Source organism: Pelobates fuscus, chromosome 6, assembly GCF_036172605.1.
Source record: "Pelobates fuscus isolate aPelFus1 chromosome 6, aPelFus1.pri, whole genome shotgun sequence".
Lineage (NCBI taxonomy): Eukaryota > Metazoa > Chordata > Amphibia > Anura > Pelobatidae > Pelobates > Pelobates fuscus.
The window spans coordinates 217882575-217899387 of NC_086322.1; the positions used below are offsets into that span (position 1 = coordinate 217882575).

The following is a 16813-nucleotide window of genomic DNA, read 5'->3' on the forward strand; positions in this document are numbered from 1 at the left end:
CCCAAATGACTTTCATACTGTGAGAACTAAGATTCTCTGGTCGAATAAATGAAAATTAAACATTTGGCATCATGCTTTGGATGGGTTTTTAACGGCAGGAACTGGGAGACTGATTAGGGTTTATGGAAAACTGAACACAGAAAAATACAGATATATCCTTAATAAAAACCAGGTCCAAACAGCTCAGGACCTCAGACTGGGCAGAAGGTTGACCATCCAACAGGACAATGGCAAGGACAGTGGACAACTCTGTGAATGTCCTTGAATGGCCCAGTCAGATCTGGACTTTAATCTAATTGAAAATCTCCCGCCATCGATGGTCCCTGTCCAACCTGACAGAGCTCGAGCAGATCTGCAGAGATTAATGACAGAAACTCACTATATCAAGGTGTGCAAAGCTTGTCATACCGAAAAAGACTTGAGGCTGTAATCACTGACAAAGATGCTTCAACAAAGTAATGAGTTAAGGGACGTATGTCAATGTGATATTTCAGTTTTTCTTTTTAAAAAATTTGCAAATGAAAACTTTTCTGGGGCAAATAGCTACTTAACCCCTTAAGGACACATGACGTGTGTGACACGTCATGATTCCCTTTTATTCCAGAGGTTTGGTCCTTAAGGGGTTAAGCAATCACGGTGGAAATCAATAAAATGTCTCTGAACATTTGGCACTTTGCATCCAAAATAGCACCTGCATTGCATTGATAAATCTCCCCCATATGTTCTAAAATTGACAGGTCCCACATCAGGAAATTGGCATCCTTCACACGGGCAGATGCAAATGAGAATTTGAGTGAACTAAGGCGGCTATAGCAGTGCCATGGGGGAACACAGCAGATAAAAGGTGAAGGAATAATAATCAGTTTCTTAACATAAAACTCCAACCACATTAACCACTACAACTGGCTAAAAGACTACACTGTAGTGGTTATTGTAGCAGGTGTGCCCTGGCTACTACTCCAAAGTTAGTAGTCAAGCCAATTGCTACTGGTTTAAAGGGAACATAGAGTCCTGAGAATAACAATTTCTATTTCGGAACTACAGGTTCCCTTTTGCCCACTCCACTTTAAAGGAAACTGTAGGCACCCAGACCAATTCAGCTCATTGAAGTGGTCTTGGTGCTGTGCCCCTTTTGAACCTAGTGCTGCAATGTAAACATTGCAGTTCCAGAGAACTGCAATGTTTACATTGCAGCACTAAGTCTGCCCTCTGGAATCGTAATGGACTTTTGGTCCGTTATCTGATGCTGGACGTCCTCACGCTCTGCATGAGGACCTCCAGCGTCAGATTTTTCCCCATAGGAAAGCTCTGATTCAGTGCTTTCCTATGGGGAGGTCTTATGTGTGCGCGGCATTTGCCGCGCATGCGCCTTAGACCCCGCTCATCGCGGGACATCAGAGGGGGCAGAGCGGGGTCGGATAAGGTAAGTAAATAACGTTTTTTTTAACCGTTTATTTACCTGGGAGGGGTGGTGCAAGGGAGGGGGGAGGCAGAGGGATCGGTAGTGCCAGGAATACAGCTTTGTATTCCTGGCACTACAGTATCCCTTTAATGTTAAAAACTTTAACTTTAAGGAAACAACAACAAAAAAAAGATTACTTACCTTTTACCTAAATGCATTACACTTTGTTACACTTTATATACAGCAGATGATCAAGTGACTGATAAAGAACCCTACTTTTTCCTGGGATCATTTTCCCTATACAAATGATATGGCAAGGCATGAAATACGTAGATTTCTAGAAGTAACCATTCTATGAAGGTGCATTTAGAATATAGATATGCAATATTAGAGCAGCAAGCCAAACCATGTTCTGCATATAGGACTCTGTAATCTGTATTTTGTTATTTGAATGAAAAAACTCTGTGTTGATGTACTCATTTTTAAGTGATTTAACAAAAAGAACATCAACAGAATGCTTCACCTACAAAATATCCCTTTTCTGTTATTGTGTTTTTTGTTTCCTTCTGGTTCGACAGCACTTCCTGCAGCAGAATGTAAACACCTTAACAAAGATATAAAGAACAGTCAACATGCAGGCAAGCAAAAAGCCAATGACATCCAAACAATGGTATTGGTACCAGGTCAGTTCATGGGATGCAGGCCGTAAGTGTTTAGCACCATTGTGACGCATGACAAATTCAATCCAAAACACAGCTCTGTCGAGTGGTTTGACAGGCTGATCATGATGGATCCTTGATAATCTCAGCGCGTTTTCTTTATATCTGTAAAACAACAAGAGATATATGGCTAGTTAGTGATCACTTTTGTAAATATCCTAATAAAAACAAATAAGAGGCATCCATTATGGATTAATTAGAAGAAACACCATAAATGACAGCAGGCCAATCATTAAATATTTCACGTGAAAATAAAATAAATAATTATAAAATAAGGTGAAGTGTAAGCACATTCAATTCCATTGTTACCATATGTGGATGTGTGAGTGTGGAGAAGATATCTGAAGTGCTGTTACTGAAGAGCTTGACAAATTCAGGTCCCAGGTCACCATGTTGGATAACCCAGTGATGGAATCTGGCAGCTAAAATACTGTTTGTGTTGCCTTACATTTAGATTGTCATTTACACATATTAATCCCCCCCGCATATTCATTTCCACCATCACTAAAAACATGCATCTGCATACAAACTTGCAAAAGTCCAAAATACCACACTGCACACACACTAAATCTGAACTGTAGCAAGCTGAAATCCAAATGACCAAATTTGAACTAAAATAGACAAGCTATGGCTATAGCGGAGTTTGAGAATTTTTCCAAACCTGCTATATTAGCCTATTTTTTTCCAGCAAAAAAACACACTATATAACACTATATCATGTTATTTACAATTCCAGATATTTTTTTTTTACATAGAATAGAGAACACTCCAAGCATTATCATAAGCTAATTGTCAGGTTAGTTATAGCTAGCACAAAAATACAAGCTCTAAAATAAATAAATATTAAATAAATGAATAAATACATGCATATATACAATTTGTCCAGCTCATAACTTTAAACCTGCCTTGTACATTTTGGAGATATTTGTAAAGTTGAACAGCAATACTAATCCTGTATGTGATGTTACCAGAGGGAAACAGCAAGTAACAAAACTTGGGAAAGAAAACAATTGCTGGTTCCACCACCTATGTAATTCTCTTATGAATCCCTGGGTGGAGACCTAGAGATAACATAGGTTCAAATAAAGTATGAGACATAGGTCCTACTGCCACTTAAGTATGCTATTGTTTAACCCCTTAAGGACCAAACTTCTGGAATAAAAGGGAATCATGACATGTCACACATGTCATGTGTCCTTAAGGGGTTAAGGCTAGAAACAATACTACACGTAATATGCAAAGCATTAATGATATAAAATCCTGACAAATTAAACTTTTGCAGCGAATTTAATACGGGGTGAATACATGGTCAATCATAATTTGTAACACACTGGTAAACAAGGAAACCAATGCAGTATTTATTGAAAATTGTGTGATTACAGAGCCATTTCTAATGCAGCCCAATGGTAACTACCACAGAGAATGCAAGGAATGCCCAAAGAATAGTATAGACCAGTGGTTCCCAAACCAGTCCTCATGGCCCAACAACAGTCCAGAATTTATATATTTCCCTGTTTTATTCCAGTGGGGATACTAACAAAACCTTAACTGTTGGTGGGTCTTGAGGACTGGTTTGAGAAACGCTGGTATAGACCAAAAAAGAATGCAAATCATATCATATGCCAGTTTCAAGTAAGTGCTTAAGTGGAAAGCAGCAAGGCTTCAGCTTGATAAAGGTCGTATTATCAGCCGAAACTTTGCCTGTTACCAAATTAAAGACTTAAAAAGTACATAGGGTTAGGGTGTTATGTTAGATGCTTATATTCACACGTAAGTGGGGATGTTTAGCTGTGAACACAAACACCAGTCTAGTACTAATATTTTTTTCTAGTTGATCGAATTATATATACATTTTTAGTATAGTAATAGCAAGTTGAGTGAAGTTTGTATATTCAATTACAGATGAGCTTAGTGTTTTCCAGAGAAGGGTCCCCACACCTGTCTCAACACTTTATGGGTTCTGAAAGGTTTTTCTAGGTTCATAATGGTATTGAGCTCTTTATAATTTATATTACAGTTAGAGCCAAGGCTTGTGCACGTGAGTTTTCTCTGGGCACTAAAACTAATAAAATAAAAGGGAGGGGATAATAGTATTAAATATCTAAAAAAAAGAAAAAAAATTAAAAAGAGGGGAAAATGGGTGAGGGGCCGGGCGACCATGCCAGCAGGCTGCATATCACAAGGTCTCTCCGAGGAATCGAAGAAACTCAGGGTATATACCCACCTTACCCGGCTTATACTGACCCGGGGGTCCATAACAAGAAGCTCTGGAGTGTCCCGGTGTAGCTGGGGCGCCCGAAGCAGGGTGGCTCTAGGTCTTGGTGAGAGACTCTGGGGCTCGGAGATTGAGGTCTACCCGGGAAGGGAGTGGGGCCTCGCTCTCCGCCCCGACAGCAACTATCATTTGCCTGGCACACTCCTGGTCCTGTTACCCCTCCCCCCCCCCCCCGTGGGCCGGGGGGGTCATCCCGGCCCCCACCGGGCAGGCTACCGCTTTTGCATCTCACCTGGGCGGTCCGAAGCCGTAGGAGAAAGGCTACCACGCGGTCTCATCAAAATGGCCGACGGCTGCACAGCAACTTTGCTGACTGAGACGGTAATCCCTATGAGACACACACACAACCTGAGTTGTTATCACAGGAGGTCCTTACGGACTCTTGAGCCCCCACACAACAAAACTGGCACATGCATGCTGACAGGCGAAAACCACCACAGCCAGCACTTCTTCCACGTACCCGTGTCAAAGCGGCAATACCCGAAACGCACTCCGGGCCACATCAGACCGAGCAAGCTCTATCGACGATCAGTGCTGGAAGAATAAACGGAAAGCAGCCATATCCATTGACCGCACCGTGCTACAGCCCTCGAAATCAAGGCTTCAAGGCACGGCACTCAAACATGCCCATCAACTGAGAAGCTATGGCGGAGCTATAGGATCTCATAGAGTAACCAAAAAAAATTGTGCGTTTTCTCTGATGCTGTTCAGCAGTTAGCGAATAAGTGCTTGTAATCTGTTTGTGAATGCTGTTGTGGCATTACTGATATACGAATGTTAAACCATGCACAGCAAAATAAAGAATTTTAAAAAAAGAGGGAAAATAGTTTTCTGGTCACATTACCATGTTTCAGACACCTGGAACAAAAATAACATCTCTTTAAAGCACACTTCCCCTAATAAACCAGCTTAAATTATTAAATTACCAGAGAGATACTGCCAGGCATAAGCTTTGGCTTTAGTTAATTCAATGGGACTTAGTTACTGATCCAGTTACATGCTGCTTTTTTTTTCCTGATACTTGTCCCTTTTGAGCCTTGTAGGCTTCCTTACTACCCACTAAACATAGAACCTTTTGTATATTGTAACTCTGGCGACCACTTACAATTCAAGCATGATGGCCTCCGATTGGAACACACGCGTCATAAAGACGCGACTGCCGGAAGTGACGCACCGGAAATAATGTCATGCGAGCAAGGAACACCGGGGAATATTGCTTTTAGAAAAGTCAAAACAGCTGAATATCACTGGAAATATCCACAGGACCACCAATACGATGGAAGGATGGCCATATATAATGGACTTGGGGGGAAGTGTATATGCTGCTTCTTTCCTGTTTTAGGATTGTTTTCATTATTATATTTTCATTATTGTGTCCCTGAAGAAGTCTCTTGCGAGACGAAACACATAGGACAATTTTTTTGTATTTTATTTAATTTTTTATATATACAGGTGATACTCGAAAAATTTCAATATCGTGCAAAAGTTCATTTATTTCAGTAATGCAACGTAAAAGGGGAAACTAATATATGAGATAGATGCATTACATGCAAAGCAAGATAGTTCAAGCCGTGATTTGTGATAAGTGCAATGATTATGGCTTACAGCTCATGAAAACCCCAAATCCACAATCTCCGTAAATTAGAATATTGTGAAAAGGTGCAATATTCCAGGCTCACAGTGTTTTAGCTAATCAGCTAAGTAACTCTAGTCAGCTTAATAACCCATAATACCTGCACAGGGTTTCTGAGCCTTTAAATGGTCTCTCAGTCTGGTTCAGTAGGAATCACAATCATGGGGAAGATTGCTGACCTGACAGTTGTGCAGAAAACAATCATTGACACCCTCCACAAGGAGGGAAAGCCTCAAAAGGTAATTGCGAAGGAAGTTGGATGTTCCCAAAGTGCTGTATCAAAGCACATTAATAGAAAGTATGTGGAAGGGAAAAGTGTGGAAGAAAAAAGTGCACAAGCAGCAGGGATGACCGCAGCCTGGAGAGGATTGTCAGGAAAAGGCCATTCAAATGTGTTGGGGACTTTCACAAGGAGTGGACTGAGGCTGGAGTCAGTGCATCAAGAGCCACCTGATGTCGCATTCCTCTTGTCAAGCGCTCCTGAACAACAAACAACGTCAGAAGCGTCTTACCTGGGCTAAAGAAAAACAGACCTGGTCTGTTGCTCAGTGGTCCAAAGTCCTCTTTTCTGATGAGAGCAACTTTTGCATCTCATTTGGAAACCAAGGACCCAGAGTCTGGAGGAAAAATGGAGAGGCACACACTGCCAGATGCTTGAAGTCCAGTGTGAAGTTTCCACAGTCTGTGTTGATTTGGGGAGCCATGTCATCTGCTGGTGTTGGTCCACTGTGCTTCATCAAGTCCAGGGTCAACGCAGCCGTCTACCAGGAGATTTTGAAGCACTTCATGCTTCCTTCCGCAAACAAGCTTTATGGGGATGCGGACTTAATTTTCCAGCAGGACTTGGCACCTGCCCACACTGCCAAAAGCACCAAAGCCTGGTTTAATTACAGTGGGATTACTGTGCTTGATTGCCCAGCAAACTCGCCTGACCTGAACCCCATAGAGAATCTATGGGGCATTGCAAAGAGAAAGATGAGAGACATGAGACCGAACAATGCAGAAGAGCTAAAGGCCGCTATTGAAGCATCCTGGTCTTCCATAACAAATCAGCAGTACCACAGGCTGATAGCTTCCATGCCACGCCGTATTGAGGCAGTAATTGCTGCAAAAGGGGCCCAAACCAAGTACTGAGTCCATATGCATGCTTATACTTTTCAGAGGTCCGATATTGTTCTATGTACACTTCTTGTTTTATTGATTGCATGTAATATTCTAATTTACTGAGATTGTGGATTTGGGGTTTTCATGAGTTGTAAGCCATAATCATCGCACTTATCACAAATCACGGCTTGAACTATCTTGCTTTGCATGTAATGCATCTATCTCATATATTAGTTTCCCCTTTTACGTTGCATTACTGAAATAAATGAACTTTTGCACAATATTCCAATTTTTTGAGTATCACCTGTATATATAAAAAATGAAATAAAATACAAAAAAATTGACTTATGCGTTTCGTCTCGCAACAGACTTCTTCAGGGATACAATATTAAAAATATAATAATGAAAACAATCCTAAAACAGGAAAGAAGCAGCATATACACTTCCCCTCGAGTCCATTATATATGGCCATCCTTCCATCTCATTGGTGGTCCTGTGGGTATTTCCAGCGATATTCAGCTGTTTTGACTTTTCTAAAAGCAATATTCCCCAGTGTTCCTTGCTCGCATGACGTTATTTCCAGTGCGTCACTTCCGGCAGTCGCGTCTTTATGACGCGTGTGTTCCAATCTGAGGCCATCATGCGTTCCACGCTCGAATTGTAAGTGGTCGCCAGAGTTACAACATACAAAAGGTTCTATGTTTAGTGGGTTGTAAGGAAGCCTACAAGGCTCAAAAGGGACAAGTATCAGGAAAAAAAAAAGCAGCATGTAACTGGATCAGTAACTAAGTCCCATTGAATTAACTAAAGCCAAAGCTTATGCCTGGCAGTATCTCTCTGGTAATTGAATAATTTAAGCTGGTTTATTAGGGGAAGTGTGCTTTAAAGAGATGTTATTTTTGTTCCAGGTGTCTGAAACATGGTAATGTGACCAGAAAACAATTTTCCCTCTTTTTAATTTCACCCGTATAATAAAGCAGTTTATATTTTCTAACAAACAAGGGGGCAGGAGGATTACTTATATCCACAGGTGTAATAATAAGGATCAATAGTGACTAATATCTTGATCTAAGTACAAGTGGAACATAGATTGCTATACATAACAGAAGACTAAAGAAATTGATAACTAAAACTTTTTAATGCTATTTACAATATATAAGTGGGATTTCTCCCCTAAGGCTACTAAGGAAAAGTGTCACTTTAGAAGCCATTGGATAAAATTATATAAATATATATACAGAATGTACGTGGTGTAAGTCAACTCAACACCAGTAACTGTCTCGTCTCTAATACATGATACTGTTCACGAAACTAACTACAACCTGAGTGTTACCATTGAGATCTTGGAGTGGTTAGATTAATATTCAAGTGATCTATTATACTTGTAGAGAATATATACCTCTACATTACATATCATATAGAGTGGTAGTTGTCCACTAATACAATCTTGGATATTAGTGTGTCAAACTAATTTCTGTACTCAATAGACTGATACTATTGAGTTGATTTACACCACATACTTTCTGTTGATTTATTTATTTTAACCAATGGCTTCTAAAGTGACACCCGTGGCAGAACGTACCACCTATTTCATGTATTTTCCCCTCATTTAGTCTGTTTTACTCGTTTTCCGTTTGGGAGTACTTCATATGAACAATATCCATTCGTCTGCCGAACGAGAACCACCCCTGTACCCCATTAGAACGTTCACACCAGCAATTTAAGTGCAAAACCGCAAGTAATTCATGAATGCTACCCATGGGTGACCGCTATTTTGTATAACCGAACACAAGTGGTTGACAAAAGAATTGTGGCCATCTTCTCTCCCGAACATTGGCAGCGGTACTTGGTCATCGAGTGCCTGGAACTCTTTTCAGCGAGGCACTCGCATGAACCCCAGTAAAGGTTAGACTGCTGCCTGTTCTATTTCCTGACCACCTATGCGAATGACGTTCAGTAGATATGAACTACCGAACAGGGGGAGCATTTTTATCCTTAAACGAAGAGATTACCTTGCATGGTTTTCGCACAGGAACCCCCCGAACAGAGACCGGCCAGGACACCTATTTTCCTGGAACTGTTTTGGGCTAGAGCCTCATGTCTGGCTGGTCAAAACTTTACCTCGATGGGGGGCGGAGCCTAGCCGCCAAGCTGGATAGACGCTCCGAGACACAGCTCCAGCTCACAAGCGCCGAAAAACTGGTCATTTACCCCAAAAATCAAAAGAAACGCCAGCAAGGAGGCAGGCACACAACCAGGGAAACCCGGGGGCATCTACAGACACCCGAGCAAGCAGATGGGGCCTACCCACGGTCGAGCCGAGGAGAGGCGGCCGCTCTCCATAAAGGTGAAACCTGGGACAGACTCCTCAGCAAACCCCTGCTTATCCCCCTCCCCCCCCCCCCATGGACCGGCGGGGGTCATCCCGGTCCACACTGGACATCTGGGGCAACCAGCCAAACCGTCCCCGGCGACCCAACTCCACGTGGCACAGGCAAAATGGCCACTGGCGGCATTCCACTTACCCAGCACAAGCCGCATGTACCAAAGGGACTACCAGACCTATCACAGCGCCTAGATGCCATCTTCGCCAGTTTCTGGGACAAGCTGAAGAGACGGCAACAGATGTCCCGCTCCGAATCGATCTTACCACAGCCAGCCTGGGAGCAGAGCCGCAGGTCACGGGAGGCGAAGGGAAGACCCTCGGGCGCACGACCGCCGCACCAGCCGCTCCACCCACTCCCTGGCCCACCCGGGCTGCAGACCACAGGGCCGAGAGCCCAGAGGCATCACCCACACGGGCGGAGGACCAAACCTTCCAAGAGACGAGCAGCTGTCAGATCCTCCGTTCCTCCCACAAGTGGAGATTACTCGAACCCAAGGGGCAACCGAGTAAGTGGCCGAGAGATGCCGGACTGCACGCAAGCCTGGGGCTGGAGGGACATCATCCCTAGCACCTACAACGCGGCAACCTGCAAAGTTCCACTGGCGAAACCCAGCTGCCTCCTGAGAGAGGGAGTCGAATGACGGAGACAATATCCGAGGCATCCTAATTGTGCTGTGAACCGGGAATTACACAGCCTCGACCTTGCCACGCCACTTACCAACTCCATGGACTGAACCGGGCAGCAGGACACTTGAGAAATCCCCAGACCACAGTGAATATTTACTATGTGACACATCTAAGGCTAACTAGCCTCTAGATAACTTAGTGTGGTCTAACATGTTAGCTAGTCTCTCCCCAGATTGCTTACCTTGCATGTATTCTCCTAATTTAAAGCTAAATCTGCCGGGGCAACCAGTAGGCCTGACGTGCACTGTTTGTATATACCTAAAATGAGGTTTAGCCCCATCATGCTTATAAGTTAAGCTTATCGTTGTAGCATATCATTTAAATCTTTCCGTACATTCAGCAAACATGCTCTCAGCACTTAGCACTACACAGTACCCTGTTACCTCAGCTTGTTTAACATGTTACCCTCCTCACTGTGTCTTTAATGCTCTAATGCTTATATATCACACTAGCGTCACCTCGCTTATTAATCTTTGAAATACACACTTACATCTGTAAACTATTATAAAAATTTAAAATGTGCCTGACTAGCAAAAAACATGACATGTACTGCATCTTGAAGATATCTATACCTTGACACCGCTGTTGTGGCGCTCCAAGGCTGTTTGTGATTTTTTTTTAGTGCACAACAAAAATAAAAAATAAAAAAAAAACAAAAAAACTTTACCTCGAGTGATCTTTGGATATGTTATACACTCAGATCGGAGCTATGGGGATGTACTTTTTGTGGGGTTCCTGAATATAGTGAGGGCACTTTTGGGGTACTGTATATTTTGTATGGATTTTCTGTACCTGAGAGATAATTAGATTAAATGTTTTTCTAATGCAATTGTCTCTCAGGCACAGAGGATCCTGAGATTGAAAACCCTGTATTTGTGTGTTGGAAACCCCATGTAGGGGTCTGGGCATAAAAGCTGTGTGTGGCCTGAATAAAATGAGTTGATTCCCAGGACTATGTTCGTCTGGTTACTGGGGGAAATGGATGTCTACTTATTTTAATGGTTCCAGAGAGGCTGAGTGAAGGAATTAGTGGAGGTGACCAGTAGGGTTCTCCATACTGTGGTGACATCATCCAAAGCTGAGAGGGGAATCCTGGACCAGCTCCACAATCATCCTAGGGGAGGCACCCTAAGGCGATTTACAAAGTCTCCATCTTGTGAGTGCAATTGAATTTAGCGCAGAGCAACCAATTTTAAACCTTATTACACTTATATATTGTTTTACTTTTCTGTAGATTATCAGTTGTATCCTCTTTATTCTGTTTGGTGACTTTAGACTGGGATCCACGGAGGCTGAGAGTGTATTTTTTGTATGTATTTTCTCACTCAATTTTGTGAATAAAGTGCTACTGATAAGCTGAGAGCCTCCCAGTCAGGGCCTTCCTGATTCAAACCTTGGATTGTAGCTGATGTTTATGGGAAGAGGTAACAGGCACGGATTGAACACTGTTGACTTAAATTGTTCAATAAATGTAACCCCTTGAGGTGAACTGGTGCACATAGACCTCACTGCACCATAACAACCATAACTTCTGATGAAGTTGTTGGCTGGAGGTCCCTGGAGTGTTATTTTAAGATGCTGTGGAAAGGAAGTGATGCAAGCCACAGAATACAGCTATATCTCTGTAGCTCTGAGCACTTTAAAGTGACACTCCACTGCCCAAATCCCTTCCTCTCCTCCAAATAAAAGTAACTGTTTATTAGATATACCCCTGATGCATTTTTTTATGCTTTTTTTTCATTTGGGGGTATATCCAGTGGCGTACTAAGGGGGGGGCGGCCCGCCCCGGGTGCCACTGACTAGGGGGGTGCCATGACTTCCAGTGTCATGTGTCACCCCCCATCATTACGCTGCGCACAGCCGCAGCACCTTTGCGGCCAAACACCGGCGGGACTTCCTTCTTTATGAGGAGGAGGGGGAGGAGCGTTGCGGGCCGCGGCGTCGCGCAACGTGATGACGACGTGCGCAACGCCGTCAGTCCGCCTTCACGGATCTTCAGCGGAAGGATCCATTTCCGGCAAGCAAGGCATCATCAAAATGTAAGTATAAAGTAGTTATTTTATGTCTGGGGCTGAATTAATTAAAGGGGGGGTGTATTAATTAGAGGGGGTGGATTAATTAGAGGGGGGTGGATTAATTAAAGGGGGGGTGTATTAATTAGAGGGGGGTGGATTAATTAAAGGGGGGGTGTATTAATTAGAGGGGGGTGGATTAATTAAAGGGGGGGTGTATTAATTAGAGGGGGGTGTATTAATTAGAGGGGGTGTATTAATTAGAGGGGGGTTTATTAATTAGAGGGGGTGTATTAATTAGAGGGGGTGGATTAATTAAAGGGGGTGTATTAATTAGAGGGGGTGTATTAATTAGAGGGGGGTGTATTAATTAGAGGGGGTGTATTAATTAGAGGGGGTGTATTAATTAGAGAGGGTGTATTAATTAGAGGGGGTGTATTAATTAGAGGGGGGTGTATTAATTAGAGGGGGGTGTATTAATTAGAGGGGGGTTTATTAATTAGAGGGGGTGTATTAATTAGAGGGGGGTTTATTAATTAGAGGGGGGTGTATTAATTAGAGGGGGTGTATTAATTAGAGGGGGTGTATTAATTAGAGGGGGTGTATTAATTAGAGGGGGTGGATTAATTAGAGGGGGTGTATTAATTAGAGGGGGTGTATTAATTAGAGGGGGTGGATTAATTAAAGGGGGTGTATTAATTAGAGGGGGTGTATTAATTAGAGGGGGTGTATTAATTAGAGGGGGTGTATTAATTAGAGGGGGTGTATTAATTAGAGGGGGGTGTATTAATTAGAGAGGGTGTATTAATTAGAGGGGGGTGTATTAATTAGAGGGGGTGTATTAATTAGAGGGTGGTATTAATTAGAGGGGTGTATAATGTATTAATTAGAGGGGGTGTATTAATTAGAGGGGGGTGTATTAATTAGAGGGGGTGTATTAATTAGAGGGGGGTGTATTAATTAGAGGGGGTGTATTAATTAGATGGGGGTGTATTTATTAGAGGGAGGTGTATTAATAAGAGGGGGTGTATTAATTAGAGGGGGTGGATTAATTAGAGGGGGTGTATAATGGATTAATTAGAGGGGGTGGATTAATTAGAGGGGGTGTATTAATTAGAGGGGGGTGTATTAATTAGAGGGGGTGTATTAATTAGAGGGGGTGTATTAATTAGATGGGGTGTATTAATTAGAGGGAGGTGTATTAATTAGAGGGGGTGTATTAATTAGAGGGAGGTGTATTAATTAGAGGGGGTATATTAATTAGCGGGGGTGTATTAATTAGAGGGGGTGGATTAATTAGAGGGGGTGGATTAATTAGAGGGGGTGTATTAATTAGAGGGGGGTTTATTAATTAGAGGGGGTGTATTAATTAGAGGGGGTGGATTAATTAAAGGGGGTGTATTAATTAGAGGGGGTGTATTAATTAGAGGGGGGTGTATTAATTAGAGGGGGTGTATTAATTAGAGGGGGTGTATTAATTAGAGAGGGTGTATTAATTAGAGGGGGGTGTATTAATTAGAGGGGGGTTTATTAATTAGAGGGGGTGTATTAATTAGAGGGGGGTTTATTAATTAGAGGGGGGTGTATTAATTAGAGGGGGTGTATTAATTAGAGGGGGTGTATTAATTAGAGGGGGTGTATTAATTAGAGGGGGTGGATTAATTAGAGGGGGTGTATTAATTAGAGGGGGTGTATTAATTAGAGGGGGTGGATTAATTAAAGGGGGTGTATTAATTAGAGGGGGTGTATTAATTAGAGGGGGTGTATTAATTAGAGGGGGTGTATTAATTAGAGGGGGTGTATTAATTAGAGGGGGGTGTATTAATTAGAGAGGGTGTATTAATTAGAGGGGGGTGTATTAATTAGAGGGGGTGTATTAATTAGAGGGTGGTATTAATTAGAGGGGTGTATAATGTATTAATTAGAGGGGGTGTATTAATTAGAGGGGGGTGTATTAATTAGAGGGGGTGTATTAATTAGAGGGGGGTGTATTAATTAGAGGGGGTGTATTAATTAGATGGGGGTGTATTTATTAGAGGGAGGTGTATTAATAAGAGGGGGTGTATTAATTAGAGGGGGTGGATTAATTAGAGGGGGTGTATAATGGATTAATTAGAGGGGGTGGATTAATTAGAGGGGGTGTATTAATTAGAGGGGGGTGTATTAATTAGAGGGGGTGTATTAATTAGAGGGGGTGTATTAATTAGATGGGGTGTATTAATTAGAGGGAGGTGTATTAATTAGAGGGGGTGTATTAATTAGAGGGAGGTGTATTAATTAGAGGGGGTATATTAATTAGCGGGGGTGTATTAATTAGAGGGGGTGGATTAATTAGAGGGGGTGGATTAATTAGAGGGGGGTGTATTAATTAGAGGGGGTGGATTAATTAGAGGGGGTGGATTAATTAGAGGGGGGTGGATTAATTAGAGGGGGTGGATTAATTAGAGGGGGGTGGATTAATTAGAGGGGGTGGATTAATTAGAGGGGGTGGATTAATTAAAGGGGGGGTGGATTAATTAGAGGGGGGTGTATTAATTAGAGGGGGTGTATTAATTAGAGGGGGGTGTATTAATTAGAGGGGGTGTATTAATTAGAGGGGGGTGTATTAATTAGAGGGGGTGTATTAATTAGATGGGGGTGTATTAATTAGATGGGGGTGTATTAAATAGAGGGGGTGTATTAATTAGAGGGGGGTGTATTAATTAGAGGGGGTGGATTAATTAGAGGGGGTGGATTAGTTAGAGGGGGGTGGATTAATTAGAGGGGGTGTATAATGTATTAATTAGAGGGGGTGTATTAATTAGAGGGGGTGGATTAATTAGAGGGGGGTGGATTAATTAGAGAGGGGGTGGATTAATTAAAGGGAGGGTGGATTAATTAGAGGGGGTGGATTAATTAGAGGGGGTGGGTTAATTAGAGGGGGGTGAATTAAAGGGAGGGTGGATTAATTAGGGGGGTGGATTAATTAGAGGGAGGGTGGATTAATTAGAGGGGGTGGATTAATTAGAGGGAGGTGGATTAATTAGAGGGGGTGGATTAATTAGAGGGGGGTGGATTAATTAGAGGGGGTGGATTCATTAAAGAGGGGTTGTGGATTCATTAAAGAGGGGTTGTGGATTCATTAAAGAGGGGTTGTGGATTAATTAAAGAGGGGGTGGATTAATTAAAGGGGGTGCAGCACGGGGGAAGTTTATTTAGAGGGGGTATGTTTAATTAAAGGGGGGGTGCAGGTTTTTTTTTATGAAGGGGGTTGCAGTATTTTATTTATTAAGGGAGGATGTGCATTGCAGATTTTTGTTTTTTATTAAGGGGGTGTGCAGGGTTTTTATTAAGGGGTGTGTGCATGTTTTTTTGTTAGGGGGGTTGTGAAAGTTTTTGTTTTTTATTAAGGGGGTGTGCAGGGTTTTTATTAAGGGTTTGCAGGATTTTTTTAATTAAGGGGGGTTGTGCAGGTTTTTTTTGTTTTTTTTTAAGGGGGTGTGCAGCTTTTTTTTTTTTAATTAAGGGGGATGTGCAGGGTTTTTTATGTGTAGGGAGTGTATGAAATTTATGTGATCGGGGTGCAGGGTTTTGTTTTTATGTGAAGGGCGAATGGCAGGGGTTTTCTAGAAGGGGCGAGACCAGGGGCTTTGTAGAAAGGGGCAGGGGAGGAGTTTTCTAGAAGTTTCTCACCAGCCCCTGTCTACAAAAGTGGCGCATTTATACAAAATCCCTGCCCTGGCCCCCTTCTACAAAACCTCTGCCCTAGCCGCTACATCTTTTGAACTCAAATCCCTTTCCTATGCTATTTCTAAGGATCCGCTCAATAAAGTGGTATGGGTGCCAGGTCCCTCTAGTTTTAACCCTGCAGCTGAAAACATATGTTTCACTGAGGGTTAATCCAGCCTCTAGTGGCTGTCTCACTGACAGCCGCTAGAGGCTCTTCCGCAATTCTCACTGTAAAACTCACAGTGAGAAGACGCTGGACGTCCATAGGAAAGCATTGAGTAATGCTTTCCTATGGGCAGTTTGAATGCACATGCGGCTCTTGCCGCGCATGCGCATTCGGATCTAACGTCGGCAGGGGGAGGAGAGGTCACCAGCGCCGAGGGAGCCCGACGTTGGAGAAAGGTAAGTGGCTGAATGGGTTTTAAGGGGTGACCTCTTCTCCCCCGCCGACGTCAGCTCGGCAAGAGCTGCGCGCACATTCAAACAGTCCATAGGAAAGCAAAAAATTGTGGGTGTTTTCTTAAATTTTTATTATGGGGGGGGTGCCACACTCAGGGTCCGCCCCGGGTGCCAAATGCTCTAGGTACGCCCCTGGGTATATCTAAAAACAATACCACCAAATACCACCAAATGTAGTGCGCTTGGAACTGGTAAAAATTCTGAAATAAATAACAAAAACAAATATAGTGCAGACTATCTTAATAAAAGCAGAAAATATAGTGGGGGATCTATTATGGATAATTTATATTATGATTTTATCCCAGATCCCACAATATATTTTATGCTTTTATTCAGATAGTCTGCACTATATTTGTTTTTATTTATTTTAGCATTTTTACCAGTGCCAAGCACACTACATTTGGTAGTATTGCATTTACTGTGTGTAA

At 42.4% G+C, this 16813-nt stretch overlaps 1 protein-coding gene across 6 annotated transcripts in view; it reads right to left on the minus strand.

Moving 5' to 3' along the window:
- Positions 1-629: 629 nt before the first annotated feature.
- LOC134614698 (UDP-glucuronosyltransferase 2A1-like) overlaps positions 630-16813 on the minus strand; it is a 139822-nt gene continuing 123638 nt past the window's right edge. For all 6 annotated transcript variants that reach the window (XM_063458744.1, XM_063458745.1, XM_063458749.1 and 3 more), the window contains one exon: positions 630-2226. In XM_063458744.1, the coding sequence (XP_063314814.1) occupies positions 1947-2226 (280 nt within the window). In that variant the 3' untranslated portion in view covers positions 630-1946. The remainder of the gene's footprint in view (positions 2227-16813) is intronic.